Raw genomic sequence first — 16688 nt, 5'->3', positions numbered from 1 at the left:
GAGGCAGAGAGCTCCCCAGGTTAAGGGCCACAGGGCTGCCAATTGCCTTCATTTCCTAGAAAAGGAGTAATTGCATTTATTTTCTTAGTGCAATGCCACCCAGTGTTGACATTTCATTCAGTTGAACTGCATCTCTCTTCTCATGTGAGAATACTGCTTATCTGATGTGGTGTCCACGAGCAAAGTAAGAGCTGTTGGACCCATAGCTGGGTAAAAGGAGAAGTTGAACTCATTATAGTCACTCCTGATAGAATAAGGATTTATCCAACTTGAGCAGCAATGCAGGTGGAGGGGTTTGGATGGATGAGGATAGCACTTAAGAAGAAAACATCTTTCTTGACATTTCTTTTTGCAGTCCAAAGCCTACTCTCCCTCAGGCACAGGGTGGTAAGTGGGCAGTCTGTTTTGCTGTGAGTTTTAAAGCCTTTGGAAAAATCTACTGAGAACATCTTTCTCTTTCCCATTCCTCCCAAACCAGGTTTTCCACATTCAAGGTCTGTTTGTGCATAGAAGCCATGTATAACCCTGGCACATGTGAATTCTTTACAGAATGGAAATTTCTCCAGGTTAGGTGTTATTTCTGGTGCAGGCTCAATGGTATTTGCTGTTGGCTGACCACAGTTTCTTGGGGCCCAGTGCCGGGTGTAACAGTCACCAAGGTTTGACTGGATCCAAAGGGTTCTCTGGCCAACAGTGTTGCCACCATGAAAGTGTCAGGGAAGCTGCGATGTGGCTTAAATAGCTTATCTACCACAAAAGGTGGTAGATGTAGTCACTTTTAAGATGAGCTTTTCCATTGCTCCTGAGCTGCTCACCCCATATGACTATTTAATTCTGGTGCTTTTAGCCTTCCTCTCTGTCCTCGCCACATCTAGGGAGCTTTGAATCCTGTACTAGAGGCTCTACTGAGTACATAGAAAATCTAGATAACTAATTTAGGCTCCTCCCTTAAGTGCCTGAGTTTAAAAGGTGTAAATGCCTCTACTGTAGGCCAAGATAAGGGTTGAATTCTCTGGAACAGACTGTTGCAAGGTATCTCCTAAATGCCTGTTGATGATGGCTGCTTTTCCCTCAGGGAAGTCGATCAACTCTGAACTGGCTGTGCTGGAATGATTCATCCCATCCCATGTGTCTGGGACAAGGTAGAAAGACTAAATGGGTCAGGGAATTCAAGCTGGACTTCCAGGAAGTCATTCAACTGATAAACTACTGGGTAATTTTTGACAGGGACTTTTTACAAGGACATGTAGTGATAGGACAAGGGGAATGGTTTTAAACTGAAAGAGGGGAGATTTAAATTAGACATTAGGAAGAAATCTTTAGCTGTGAGGGTGCTGAGGTGCTGGCACAGGGTGCCCAGGGAACCTGTGGCTGCCCCATCCCTGGTAGTGTTCAAGGCCAGGTTGGACACAGGGGCTTGGAGCAACCTGGTCCAGTGGAAGGTGTCCCTGACCGTGGCCGGGGGTGGGGAGTCTGCCCGTGGCAGGGGTTGGAGCTGGAGGAGCTTTAAGGTCCCTTCCAACACAAACCATGCTATGATTGGCAATTCAGGATTGCTCAGATGCTTAAAAAGACCTCTGATTTTGTAGATGCTGCTTTGCTACTCAAAGCAAGAGAAGGAGCAGAGGGACAAATAGTGCACGTGTGTGCAAAGAGATAATGGTGGTGGTTTAGAGTGCACCTTGCAACTGGCAAAACGGAAACAGATGGCAAATATTTTACAGAGTGGAGTTATTCCACCCTGAAGGATGTTCAAAGTCACACAGGGAGAGTTCAGCCTGCAAATCCCATTATTGATGAACAGTTTTGAACAGTGTTTACTCCTACTGTGCTTGCTTATGGGTGCACAGGCACATAACCACACAGCTTTCAAAATGCCTTTCATGGGTGCAGCTGCTTTCATTAATCCCAAAATCGTTTTATAGTTTTGGTATGTGTCTTTCTCTGAAAGTAAAGGAATTGGTACCTTCTCCCCTCAGTTATTCTCTCTTGGATGCTTAAATGAAATGGCTTTTCTTCTCCAGCATTAATAAATTCACTATTGGAAATGAGAAGGGTGTTTTCAATTACATCTGCAGGTCTGAGCCTTCCACCAGGGTGACAGGTATCCTCAGGGAAAAATCAAGCAAATAATCCATCCCTCTGGCTGTATATTGAGAGGCTGAATGAGATGCGTTGTGTATGAGAGTATTATGGTACCCATATCTTCATGTCTAAGATATGACTGGTACTGCATTAATTCTTATAGTAGAAGTAAGGGGGAGCTCTTTATAAGCTACTCCAAAATGGCTGGTTTAGCTATTGTTATTACCTTATTTATATGCCTTTATTACCTCGTAACCATTCATACTGAGTAAAAACCTCACTGTGTCAGATGCTGTACAAATTAGGAACTTGGTTTTCCACAAACTGCTTACAATTGAAGTAGTGTTGTACATTTATTCTTGCACAGAGATGTCTCCATGTTAGCTGTTACCTCTTTAATTCTGCTCATTCCTCCCCAGCAAAGCAGTTCATGTTAAAACACAGCTGCATCAGTTCTGCTACAGTCTAACGGGTCGGTTGTGCACATGTGGAGGCCTGAGCTCTGCATGTAGGAAATTTAGGATGTGAAAAGCCGCTGGATAGTGGTAGTGTAACATAAAGAGCAGTGGAGGTAGGACTGAATTAGCCTGGTTCAACTGAAGTTTCAAGCGAGTGTTACTAAATGAGCAGTGGAGCAGCCTGTATATATGGAATATTGTACAGGCACAAATATTACATGAGCTGCACCCCTGATATGAGAACCTCTGTGATCCAAACCAGTGCTTTGGTTTGAGCAAGCAGGCCCTGACCTATAGCTACTAATAGTAGAAGCAGGTCCCTTATATTCAGTCCAGCCTTGTTTCCCACATGTATTGCACAAAACCAGCCTGTCCTGGCATGACCCCATTTTGGGTTAGAAGCAGTTCAGCTAACCAAGGCTAAACAGTTCCAGTTCCTTCCACCCGCTGTGACCCGCCAGTCTTGCTGAGTGGACAGAGAAGGACAGAGTTTGCCTCTGCAGGCGGGTTTAACTGTGCCAGCCTCACACAAGCATGCCCAGGCAGTGACTAGGTGTGCAAGATAGCAGGCCAATGTTAACTATACTGGATTTTTTATCTTGTTTGCACAGGCCCTTCATGCTTCTGCCACCACTGATGGAGTGGATGAGAGTGGCCATCACCTACGCTGAGCACCGGCGCAGTTTAACTGTGGACAGCGATGACATCAGGCAGACAGCCAGACTGCTCTTACCTGGACTGGACTGCGAGCCCCGGCAGCTGAAGTATGTGCTTTATAAGCAGCTAAAGTAATTGTAACTTTTTAGAAGATTCTTCTTACTCTGTTTCACAGGAGACAGACCTCAAAATACTGTACAGACAATACATGTTTAACCTTTTAGTCCTCCAAGAGAGAAAGGAAATTTGGCCAAACACTGCAGCTGTGGTAGAAAGACTTCTGTCTTGCCAAAAGTTATATAGGAAGAATGATACAGAGAAGGATTGAAATACAAGTATTGGGACTTTTATGCCTCAACCTTAATTCATAGAATCACAGAATGGTTTGGGTTGGAAAGGACCTTAAAATCATCTAGTTCCAACCCCTGCCATGGGCAGGGACACCTCACACCAGACCATGTAATTGCAAGATTGTTCTTTGCTTTTTGAAATAGCTTAATGAAAAATATCAGTACCTTTTAAAATCTTCCCCTCACATCTACATTGAACAGGGATTTATAATTAGCTTGGTTCATTAGCACATCATAGGTATTTTATTTAGGTTTGTAGCTGCTGTCATTAGCGCTGGTTTTATTATCAGGGTTACATCTTCAACTTTAGCACGAGGTAAGTTCTTGTTTCTTGTGTGAATTTTATGCCCTCTAAACCTTTGGGTTAAATGAGTGAGTGGAACACACTAATAACAATAACTAATACTTTTATCATGCTCTTAAGTCATGAAATGATCACCTGAAAAGATAAAAATACACCATTCTCTTAGAATTACTTTTCATGAACAACAAAAGCAACAAGAGGCTTTTAATCAGGAGTCCTGGATCTGGTTTTGTTGCTTTTTACCTTTGCTTTCTGGCAGCCAAAAAGTCTCTTGCTTTTCTCTACATCTCTGTCTCCCCATTTGTGAGTTGGAGGGTAGTACTTATTACCCACAAAGCCTGACGTGAAGCTGAATTAGCTGGTGAGTATGGTGGTGCAATTACATGACTGAACCTTTTATCAGCTGCTGCTGAGTGCTAGTCTCATTCTTAGCTCTCAGTTCCTGCCTTTCTCCTGAGACGTGGTACCTGACAGACTGAGAGTTCTGCCAGTCTGTAAAAGGAAAGTTAAACAAGGTGATCCTCAGCAGTTATTTCGACTCTTTGGCTCCAGACTGGAAGAGAGCAGCTGAACTTGGACTTATTCCTGGAAGACTTTTCTTCTCCCTTTTCCCTGCCAGTGTACGTGTGCTCTGTGTCAGTTGAAGCACAGGCTACTCTGGCTTATGTGTGGATGGTAGGTGCTAGTGTAGGCAACTTTATATGGGCTAAGCTAATTTTACAGATGTGCCTAATGCTTGCAAAACCTTTGGAATTCTTTGAGGAACAGCACTGCAGAAGACTAACCTGATCATGAGTGCTTCCAGTCAGCTCCATGGGTTTTCTTTCAGTCTCTCCTTTAGAAAGACTTCTGATTTCAAGACTAATCCAAACCTGGCACTTCAAAGGCATCCCGCTCTCTCTGCACTGTTTTTTCATGCACATTAACATACAAAGCACTTTTATAGATCATATGCCTTAAAATACAAACTAAAAAGAGGGCAGGGATTTGGGTCTTGGAGTTTGCTCCTGACATGAGCTAAAAGGAAACACTTAGTGACAGCCTTTATGAAAATGGGGGTCATCTCAGTAGCTTAAAACTGAAGCCATGATGACATATCTATGAAATGAAGCTCTCAATAGCAACCCAGGAAGTCCAAAATAATGTCAGCAGCAGGTACAAAGGTGTAAAATATCTCACGCTACGTGGGATATACAGGCATGAGATAATTCTGTTGCTGGGTGGTTATGGGTTAGCAGTACTGGCCCAGGGAAGGAGTATGTTAGAGGTTTCTATTCAGTTTGTTATTACAGAAAGAATGGCAATTCTGTAAGAAAACCAAGTTCCTTCACATCTTTTACCTTACCAAACTGTTCCTCCATAGGGATGTAGGCAGTGGGCATTCCCTGCAGGTGGAACAACCTCTGCTTTAAAGTAACACACATCATCTTTGTAGTAGAGGGCAAAAATCAAAGTTAAGCTTGACCAGGTTTTTGTTCTGAACCACCTTGCCTGAGTTTTATTTTCAGAGGTCTAAGGATGTGTTGTGTGATGTGTGATAAGAAAGAGAATGAAAGATTTAAACTAACAGAAAAAAACCATGAGGAGAGAGCAGTGCCCATTATATGATCCTTTAAAGCAGTCATTTGTATCCAGCCATTACAGCACATTCAGGGAAAAGGAAATCTTGGGACTGAAGCCATGTTTACCCCTGGCTTGCTGTGTGACACCAAGCAAACTGCAAGTTGCTTTTCCTCATGATGCACAGGCTAAAAGTCACATAATGATAGCTCCTTGCAGTGGTGATGCATCAGGAAGGGTATGTGGAAATCCCTGAAAGAGAAGTTGTGCAGAACAACAAAGTGCAACAAGGATAACCTGAAATTCAGACCTCTCATCTCTATTCTGTGACACCCACTGCTTGGACAACATAGTCTTCCACAACAACTGCTTGTGTTTTAGTGGATGACGCTGTCTAATATGATGCTCTTGGTTTATGTCTGTCAGACAGTTAATAAACGTCTTCGGTATTCACCTGTTACTAGTTAAATGATAATATAAGTGAGGAAATGTTAGGTTGCAGAGAACTGGGTTTCATTTCCTCCTACTTGAATATAAATGTAGGGATTTTAATATAAGTTGTTATCACACAGTGGGTTTTTTATTATTATCATTATTATCTCTTCACTGCAGGCCAAACTTCAATCACTCACTACTAGTAGTTACAGTTGTAGCTACTACTTATGAAACTTAAAGAGCACGCCAGGCTCCTGCTCCCTCTTCAAGCTATCTTTTCCCAACTAAGACCTCAGCCCTACCCCTCTCCCTGCTCTCTGGGCTCTGCCTCATGGATGTCTCCCCATTCACCTTCAGCTCTTCAGTTTATGCCCTGGGCATAGCTGGGTGTACATGGGAGCTGTGTTATGGGCAACTGCAGGAGTACAGGCTTTACTCTAGGAACCAGGAAAGAGTTTGGTCTCTTCTCTACAGGGTAACAACTCACACATGGAAAACCTGCTGTGGTTACAACTGCTGCACAGCAGTTGTGTGTATGTGAGCTCCCTCCTCGGCTCTTGTAGGATGCTTTATCTTTTATCATACTCTAAAAGAAAAAGAAATGCACCTCTTATATAGGAGCATCCTGTCAAGCTACCTCTGCACAACAGCAAGTGTACAGTGACTTCTGCATGGGCTGAGCCTGCAGATCCCCTGGGAACAAAGCTCAAATTATAACTTCAAAACCATTACGTAAGCTAGCCTCCTGGCAGCTCTACACCAAGGACTTACAACACCTTTTCACCAGGTGTCTCTGATAGCTCTGGGCAGCTCTTTTGTTCTGCTGTTCGCTCTTCAGGGCTCATGGGGGAATTGTCCTCCCACCACCCTTGCTCCAGCAGTGCCTGTAAATAGCACTGGGTGGAATCATGCCTGTTGGCAAAATAGAAACGATGTGCAAAGACAGGTACTTCCCTTCAGAAACTTACTTCCTGAGGTTCACTGGATTTCAAGTGAAGTAATTTTATTTCACTTTTCTTTTTCCTAAGATTATTCTTCTCCTTCTTACAGTACGAAGTCATTGCATCATTTTCTACATAATATTGTAGTGTTATGATCCTGTACTAATTACTTCAGTACAATAAGATTATTAATTTACTAGCCTAGCTCTAGGATTTATCTCTTTCTCACATTTAGCCTTTTACCTTACTGTCCTCTTGTGCTCTGTACTTTAAGTGCCCTAATCTCATATCTGGGTGCTTCAGAGATGTTGTTTTCTGTACTCAACTGCCTCAAAGGCACATTTTGTTTGCAGATGTATCTCCAAAAAGCTTGTGACTCCAAGACTGTCAATTTGCCTCCCTGCTGACTCTTCCCCAAACTGTACCCTGATGTAGTTCCTTTCTGAAAGCAGCTGCAGTGAGATGCTGGTTTCCCCTGTCCAATGTGACCGGTCACCAGGCTGTGGAGCGATCTTTGTTAACTCAGCATATTGTTCATAACATCTGCTCACCATTTGTTATCCACCATCAGTGCAAGTTCAGAAGCATTAAAGGCAGGACCAGCTGAATTAAAATGTGAATAAGATTCACCCTGAATCTTCTTCATGAAGCGATGAGTGTTCTACTTACCTGGCAGGCTGCACAGTTTCCAGAAGAGGTTGGCCTTGTTGAAGGAATCTCAGTTTTCAAAGGAGCTTGGCAGGCTGATATCTCACTCACTGAGAGTTTGCACAAGAGCCTGTGTTGAAAACCAGACAACTAGTAGAGAAGGCATTCCCCCCTGAAATAACATCAAAGGGATGACCATATCAATGCTCAGCTGAGATAGGAAACACCTCCAATTTGGCAATGTTTGTCAGTGGAGGAGATACTCTTCTAGGGTTGGAATTCAGTAGACTCTGAGCCGATAAGGAGAGGATTTACAGTAATCCCTGGGCTCCTTCCAAATGAGATAAAAGGTCCTTTGATAGTCATCTGAGGGATAAGAGTTTAATCGAGCCTCATAGAAATGTTACTTCCTTTTATTGAGGTGTTGGAAAAGAGCTGAGAATGTTCCACTACCTAAATTTGATTTTGATTTATCGTTTTTCTTAATTTTTTTTTTTCCCCCAGAAAAGAATAAGGATCATGATCTTCTTTCAGAAATCTCTTTTATTGCAAAGTAGTAGCTAGTCTGGTAGGCAGACAGCATCATTGTTTCACCCTAGACAGCTTATTAGATAAGCTTTCTCTCCACCTCTTTCTCCTCCTTTACAATATGTTCTTCTGTATGTTTGAGGGACTATCCTATAACAAGGAGGGAAATACAAATGTGATCTCCAAAATATATACAGCTCATTATTTAAAACAACTGGGGTTTTGGTGGGGGTTTTGTGAGAACAGCACTAAGGAAACCTGGTTGCTGCAGGTTTGCAGCCTGTCACACCAGTCCCACCACATTAACCTCACTGCTGCAATAAGCCTGGATGCTTGGTGCCTGGTCTGGTATGGGCACATTCCAGCATCCCCTTCCTGTTTTCCTGGATAAGATGTAGCAGAAGCAGGGCCTGGTGCAGAGCTACCCTTGTAGTGAGGGGCTGGGTGGAAAATATCCCTCTTGGCAAGGAATAAAGACTTTTCCTGCCTTTCCTTGGAGGAAAGCACCAAGGAGGCTTCTCTACTTGGCCACCTTTGTAATTATATTTTTTTCCAGTGCTTACATGAACTTACTGTCTCTAAGAACTAAAACTTCCATCTCCAACATGAGTGAAGTTAGCCAGAGGGAAGGCAATACAATAGGTAAACCCATGGAAATTCATAAGCCTGATTTCTGTAGGAGAAAGAAGAAATCCAGAAGTAATTTTGTCTTCCACAGACCTGAATGCTGCTTTAGTTCCTTCCGAAGACTGGATGCTAAGGCTGCTACTGAAAAATTCCAGCAGGATCTGGGTTTCCGAATGCTAAACTGTGGAAGGACAGATCTGATCAACCAAGCCATCGATGCACTGGGACCTGACGGGGTGAACACCATGGATGATCAGGTATGACATATAACCACACACACAGCTTCTGTGCATGAACAAATGGCATCTTCCTTTCCACGTGGCAAATCAATACACGGGGTCGGGTTAGTTGCCTCTCAAAGGCTTTTCTAACTCTAGCATGTGTCGTAGTCTGAAAATAACAATAAAATAACCCCCAAACTGCACCCACCCTCACACCACTCCCCAGAAGCCCATCAAAGCCCAGAGGGAATTGTTTATCAGCTGGAATGCAGGTCTGTTCCTTGGAGGGCCTGTCTCAGGCACTGACAGAAGACAGGTTAATACAGAGGCTGCGAATGGAAAGTCTGGTGGTGTCTTAATGCTAAGACAATGTCAAAACAAAGTGGGTTTTGCCAGTGACACTCTCTTCTAGTTCAACAGCCCAAATCCACTCTGGGTCAGTGATGAGTGACCAAAAGGTGTTACTGGCTGATGGCTTTCAGGCTGCCTGTGCAAAGTGAGTTATGTGTAGTAGAGTCTGACATACAACAGCACTGAGAACCCCAGTGGCACTGGTATCAGTGAGTAGTAGCTTTGTTGTAAGTCCATCATGCTGATGTGTTTGTTGTTTCATTTTCACCTGTTCCCTGCTCAGCTACACTGTACCATAGGGATTTGGTAGTCTGGGGAGTCCTTAGCTGCTTCTGCTTATGCTGTCAGTCCCATCAAGTAGCAGGAGAGTCTGTTCTCTGGGGCATCATTCAATGCATGGCATTAGCTTTTATTTTAAGGAAAAACCCAACCTCCCCCAAATAAACACTCGTTATAGCTGTCACATTTTTCATGTCACAGAAACAATAGGACATTTAGCAGTAGGAAGGGTTTATGTTCAAGTAGAGAGGTTTCCTCATAGACAGCATTTACTGCAGCAGCATTTCAGATCAAATTCTGAAGCTGGCACATCTTCCATGATGCTTTCCACCATCCTGCAATTTTAAAGTGTGACTGTGCACACAAATACAAGCAGAAACTACTGCACAAGTTATATCAAGGTATGTGGCTGCCTTATTTACACATTCAACATAAGAAGCTTTGTGGTCACAGAGGTGGGGTGTCACATCATAGGTGTGTTTGATAATGACTTTATTAAAATGACAGAGGTGGCAGGTTTATATTAGGAAGGTTGCCACTTACTTCCTGTATTTTTTTTCCCCCATAAGTTTTTGCAGTTCCTGTTTATGGCACCCTGAGGCTTTTTGTTCTCTTAAAGCATCTTATTTTTACATTGTGAGCCTTACTGACCTAGCACCAAAGACTCTGGTGCCAAGACCATCACTTCTCACTGCAGGATGTTTCTTACCTCTCTTCAGCCAACTGGGAGCTGTTGTCCTTCGTGTGCAAAAGACCCTGTATTCTGTAGGCAACTCATTGCAAAGTTCCAGGAGTTCCTGCTGTCACTTACTTACGCTCTCATTGTCATCCTATTGCTGTCATCCTCCAGCCAGTCCTACTGTGAACAGGGGGATCGTAGCGTGCTGGTGGCTCTGTGTTCTTTGCAGAACACTGCTCCCGTGTCTCAAAGCAGAGCTTTGGCACTGACCAAGAAGGACAAGACAGGCTCTTTCTGTCTCTGGAGACGTTGCTGCTCTGAAATTCTCCAGTGATTCTGCAGCAACCCATCTCTGTAGCTAAGCAAGTGTCCTCCGACAGAGTTAATCTAAACTCCCAGACTCTAGCAGTCAGCTGTGCCATGGCTGCAATATGAAACAAATTTGAGCAACCTGGTCTAGTGGAAGGCGTCCCTGCCCACAGCAGGAGGGTTGGAGTTAGATGATTTTCAAGGTTGCTTCCAACCCAAACCATTCTGATTCAAATCTGAACTTTGCAGTTAGCTTGTTTTGCCCTTCCTGCAAAGGAATAAGCCAAAGCCAGATGCCAAAACCTGGGAAAACTGGCTCAGGCATGGCAACAGAAAGCAGGTCTCTGTCTTCTTGTGGGACAGAACATTTAACACTGACACTTGGTAAGCTCAGTTGATATGCCTGGATTTGGTCATGGTGAGTCCTCTTGACACACTGCCCAGTCATCAGGCATCTCCGAGGCATCGCAGGCTGATGTGATCATCTCCCACCTGACAAGTGGGGTTGCAAATCCTACAACAGACAGAACTGCTGGACTAATTTAACCTGTAGGCTTCACATCCAGGTTCAGATTTGACCACCCCCATACTGTGAGCATGTCCATACCCACCGTGAGGTGGGTGTTCAGACCCACTTCTACAGGTGTGTGTATGGAGATGTTTTTAGAGGGAGAGAACGCATCTTCAGAAACTTGAGTTTGGAGCAGGGCCCTGATTCACTTCTAGTGGGGACCAGGCAGCACCCTGGTTTCACAGGGTTTGAGGTGTTCAGGAAAACAATCTCTTCTTCTCTTTCCATACTGAGGAACAAGCAGGGAATGCACAACTGATGTTAAAAATTAAAAGGGAGAAAAAGGAAAGGCAAAAGGAACGGAAGGAGAAAGGGAAGGGAAATCTATACAACCTCTAGTTTTAGAACTCTGACTGGGGCAGTAAATACAGGCTTGTGCCTGCAGGTCTGAGTTTAATTCTCAGTGAAGTTTATTTGTCTGTAATGAGCGTGAATCCTCCAAAGCCCCCCAAAAGCCAAACTCACCCATCCCTCCCTGCCCCCGATCTTTGCAATGTGTGTAACTGCCTCAAATGCAGGAAGCTTGGAATTGGGGCTGTTTGGAAAAGACATCTTTACAGATGCAGGATGAGACTCCTCTGTGTGAGATGTAATTCCATTTTCCCCTCTGAAGATGAAGCTGTTATTGCACAGTGAGCAGCAGAGATGCTGCCTGTGAAAAATTCAAACACTCACAATAATTAAGGGGGGGGGAAGCCATATGTGTGAGCAGGAATGGATTTTACCAGGCTATTTTCTTTCTGTCCTTGGCTACTTCTGGAATGAACTCCTTAAGTAAGGCTCATTGCTCTCATAATTCATCTCTGAGCCATCATGGTTTGATGGTTAAGTAGAGAGGGAGAGATTTATGGGATTGAAATGCTGAAATATTGTGGCAAATAGGATTTTAGCAGTGGGGATAAGTTGCCAAATAAATTCACCCTGTGTGTTTTTGTTGTTTTCTGCTCTCAGTTCATCTGGCTACAAATGATCTAAGAAATGATATTTCTTTCTGGCAGCCTTGAGAAAGCTCAAGAATTGTGGACAAAACAGGGCTGGGATTTCCAGTGATCCCTTTTGTATTCTCACGGGCCCCTGATGTTTTATCCTCATCACTTAGTACATTGTGCCCACTCTGCAGAGAAAGCAGCATATTTTGAACACATACATAAGCTGTCCCTACACACATGCACACCTGTACATTAAGGTCCAAACTGTACATTAAGATCCAAACTCACTATGTCTGTGACAGTGTCCCTGTTGACAGGTATAGAAAGATAACTTCTTCTTTATTCCTTCTGCTTTCTTCCTGAAGGGTATGACCCCACTAATGTACGCCTGTGCTGCTGGAGATGAAGCCATGGTCCAAATGCTTATAGATGCTGGAGCCAATTTAGATATACCAGTGAGTAACAGAGGACCCTCTCCCCAGAATTATTCATCTGTAAATAACAAGAGCAGTTAGGAAATCTCTCCTAGCAACTGAAGGCTTCCTTTATGGAAGCTTCCAAGCAAGACACTTCCTTTCAGAAACCACTGCTTCAGGGATTTGGGAGGGGGAAGAAAACCTTCAAAACCTCTTGGAGCACTCCATGGCTCCAATTATGATTGGCATTGGCAAGTCTAATAGGTATGGGGGGAGAAAAGGGGCTTCCCTCCTGAAAAAGCTGCCACTAGGAGAAACCAATAAGCCCATTAAAAAGGCCCAGGGGACTGGACGGAGTGACTGGTGCGAGCAGTGCTCTCTAAATGGCCTAAGTAACCATTCCCTGGGGTTGTCACTTCCAAAGGAGAAAGGCAGTTATGTACAAGCCTGAAGGTTATGGCAGACAGGCTGCAGTGGTTAAAAACTACCTGGTTCCTTCCTCCCAGGTTCCCAGTACCTCTCCTCGATACCCTTCAGTCCATCCTGACAGCCGGCACTGGACCGCTCTCACCTTTGCTGTGTTACACGGCCACATCTCTGTTGTGCAGGTAAGCAGAGGGAACCCCTAGGTTGGGAATCTTTACAGGAGATGCAGAGGGACTGCAGTGCAGCACCCTCGCTCTCAGGCTTCCCAAACACTGGTGCATCACAGGGTCCATGTGGGGTTTGGTGGAAGCCATCTAAAAACCAGTGGAAAACGGCATGTTTTGAAAACAAGGAGAATGCAACCAATGCTTTTCTTGGGAACTGTGAATTGAGGACACAATTCCTAGCAAGGCCTGAGTAACAAAACACTGTGTCCCCTTATTTTTCTTTGGTTTCAGTGTTGGTTTGAGGCTTACCACTTCCAGAGCAATGTACACAGTCATTTCTTTGGTATTAGATAAACTGGAGCTTCGCGTGGCATGGTTACAGGTCAACTGCTTGACCAGGATGCTTCTGACATTAGATGTTAATTAGTTTATACCTTGGCACATGCAAAAGTTCTGCTTTCTGCTCTAATGGCAGCAAATCAGCTGTAACTTCCTTTATAATCCTGCAGAATTGCATGAATGAGACTTAAGCTTTTGTGGGACTTGAACCTCTCGCATCGTCCCTGCTCCCTTTGCTGTGGAATTAATGTGAGGGGCAGGAGAATGGGGTGAACTCCTGGAAATCCCACCTGAGCTTCAAGAGGAATTCTGAACTGATCACAGCAGGTAGACAATTGCTGGTGAATTGAATTTACCTTCTGCTCAAAGGGGAAAAGATATAAGCAAAGTGAGGCTGCACACCCTCATTTTTTGTTGGTGTGCACTTGTAAATAACGACTAAGATTAGATTCCACCTGGAAAACTGCCAGAGCAGCCTCTGGGATGACAAAGGTTGAGCAGCCTGAATTTACATGTGAAGCAGGAGATGCAGCCAAGCATATCAAAGCTCCTGTTGGACTGCAGGACCCACAGTGCTCATTTCTTCAATTTTGGTTCAAACTTCTAAAGATTATAGGAGCTTTTTTCATTCAGCAGTTGTTATTCTAAGGGTAGATGTCAGCTTCTGCCAAAATCAGTGTGTAAAATTGCCTTTCCAATTGGAAACTTGCATGGAATAGCTGGCATCTCGGTAGAGAAACAAACCAGTTGTTCTCTGCTAAATGTTTTATAGTGAAATGTGACTGTATGTGCTACGTGTGCCAAGGCCAAGGTCATCACTAACTGGGGATGGCTGAAAACTGTGGCAGTGTTACAGGGATAGAGTCAGCTGGATTCCTACACCCAACAGAGGAACCTCTGCTGATGGTGATGCACACAGAATCCCAGCCTGGTTTGGGTTGGAAGGGAGCTTAAAGCTCATCCAGTTCCAATCCCCTGCCACGGGCAGGGACACCTTCCACTAGAGCAGGTTGCTCCAAGCCCCTGTGTCCAACCTGGCCTTGAACACTGCCAGGGATGGGGCAGCCACAGCTTCTCTGGGCACCCTGTGCCAGCGCCTCAGCACCCTCACAGTGAAGAACTTCTGCCTTACATCTAACCTAAATCTCCCGTTTAAATTCGAACCCATCACCCCTTGTTCTATCACTACATCCATGCTCTGGGTGACCTGGTGCTGTCTGCCAGCCCTGCCTGGCCAGAGAAAGTCCCCATCATCTTCTCCTTTCATCTGGGTGGGGGTGATCTCCCTTGCCAGCAGTTCAGTGTGTTCACTGAAAGCAGGTTCTGTGTGGCAGGTCACTGCAGCTGCTGGGGCCTCCTTACACAGGCTCTGCTGGGCCAGAGAGACCAAGAGGCATGTTTGGCCTCCAGGGCTAATTCCCTGGAGGAACCGTTTCCTGCACACAACATGAAACTAAATAAGGTGGACTTCCTGCACTGAAGAGAAGTTCTGCTTGCAGAGCTCTTCGGAGTTGGGCAGTTACAATTGCAAAACCATGATCATAAAGGAGATATAAAACAAAACCAAGGAGGTGATGTTCTCCAGGCTGCCAGCTGAGCACCTCTCCAGCATAAACTCAATATTGAAAGCATGGTAAAGCACGGGGAAAGAAGAAAACTCTAAATTGACATTCATGTGGAGTCTTTAGCCCTGGGCTGAGCAAGGAAATGCAAGAGAAACTTGCCTTGTAACAGATATTTTGCTTTAGCCTTTCAGCTGGTGCCGTTGTGTGCAGGCACACTTCCCTGTGAATCTGCTGGTTTGCTCTTTTACACACAGCCTCTTCTGTTTTGTCCAGCTGAATCGCTCTTTTCTCAACTCTCTCTCTTTCATGTGTGTGTTGCAGCTGCTCTTGGATGCTGGTGCCCATGTCGAGGGCTCCGCTGTCAACAGTGAAGACAACTATGCTGAGACTCCTCTTCAGCTGGCTTCAGCAGCAGGTAAGCTCCATGCAGCCTCCACGTGCTCCGTCTCTTTGCTACCACAGAATAACCACAACCAGTACATGTGTGGGTCTGTAACACACATTAGGAGTCACTTTGCACTGCATTTAAGCTACTGTGGGTACAGTAAAGATACCAAACAGGTAGCACAGTGAGTTGGCTACTAAAAAGGCAGCATTTTATTCATTTCTGAAACAGCAGTAGGAACCCATTTGGGTTGGCAGCAACTAACAGCCGTTGGCATGTAGCAGCAGCTTAATGGGCACTGAGTGCCTGCTTTTGCTCCTGGTCCCAACACTTACCCCTGCCAGCAGCCGCCCCAGTATAGCTGAGCACAGGGCAGCGACTCCTTTGCACAGGGCACTGTCAAGGAACATAATCCAGCTACTGTCTGGTCCAGGCATGTTGTGGATCTAAATAACTTCCAGATGCAAAAATTAACACATTTCAATTCAGCCTGAAGAAAAATAACTGCTGTATAAAGATTTTTTTTTCATTAATTTATTAAAGACAAGTAAAATCCTACATTTCTTCTACCTGTCATCAGAAGAGTTTAGCATTCTGTAAGCAAGTCTGTGCTAGCCTAAAATACCTGTTGGTTTTCAACACTTTTCACCTCTGTTTCTCTTCTTTCCATTAATTTCTTTTTGCTCCGTATCTGTGTGTTTATGAAGACAAGTCTCTGGCTTGCTCTGCTCCAAGATTTATTGAAGAGACACAAAGTGGCCTTCCCCCCTCACCCCATGACACTTACTCATTGTCCTGTGTGAGCTGCCACCACTCACTGCTACATCTAATGAAAAGGGTGGAAAGGAGACCTGGCTGAACGTGGCCTGCACCAATATATGTGGCTGCAGGGTGGTTTTATGAAGCTGTGGCCGGGAAGTGCAGCAAACAGCAGCTCCCTTCTGGCCTTCTCTGTCAACCTCATCCACCAGCCAAACAGCTCTAATCTAGCTGCACGGGTTGCATACAACTCTGCTGGTGTGTACTGAGAGCACCAAACCACTTTAATTCCCTTTTCATTCTGCCTCTAGTTGTGCCTTCTCAAGTAATTTAAGTGCTTTGTGACTCAGTTTCTCTCTCTAGGTGTTAAGGAGCCTAATCCATGCTTGCAGGATGCTCTGAAAGCCTCAGCTGGTAGCACAGAAGTTGCTGGTACAAGTGTCTGTTACCAGTCCTATGTTATATGCTTTCAAAGAAGTTACAGACATGGAATCATTATGTTTTACCAATTTTTCCTAGGGAACTACGAGCTGGTCAGCTTGTTGCTAAGTAGAGGAGCTGATCCACTCCTGAGCATGCTGGAAGTCAATGGTATGTCATCATCACTGCATGAAGATATGAACTGCTTCAGTCACTCAGCTGCACACGGGCACAGGTAAAGCTCTGACCATGCTCAGAACAGGTTTTGATTTCCTGAGG

General features: G+C 44.6%; 1 protein-coding gene across 1 annotated transcript in view; it reads left to right on the top strand.

The window, feature by feature from the left end:
- Window positions 1-16688, top strand: part of ABTB2 (ankyrin repeat and BTB (POZ) domain containing 2) — a 135434-nt gene that overhangs the window by 109807 nt on the left and 8939 nt on the right. The window contains exons 4-9 of the mRNA XM_010010674.1: window positions 3155-3307; window positions 8685-8850; window positions 12298-12387; window positions 12855-12956; window positions 15167-15260; window positions 16509-16644. Of these exons, the coding sequence (XP_010008976.1) occupies window positions 3155-3307; window positions 8685-8850; window positions 12298-12387; window positions 12855-12956; window positions 15167-15260; window positions 16509-16644 (741 nt within the window). The remainder of the gene's footprint in view (window positions 1-3154; window positions 3308-8684; window positions 8851-12297; window positions 12388-12854; window positions 12957-15166; window positions 15261-16508; window positions 16645-16688) is intronic.

The sequence above is a fragment of the Nestor notabilis genome, unplaced genomic scaffold (genome assembly GCF_000696875.1).
Source record: "Nestor notabilis isolate BGI_N333 unplaced genomic scaffold, ASM69687v1 scaffold2323, whole genome shotgun sequence".
In the NCBI taxonomy this organism is placed as follows: Eukaryota; Metazoa; Chordata; class Aves; order Psittaciformes; family Psittacidae; genus Nestor; species Nestor notabilis.
This window is presented reverse-complemented; position numbering and strand designations above follow the sequence as displayed.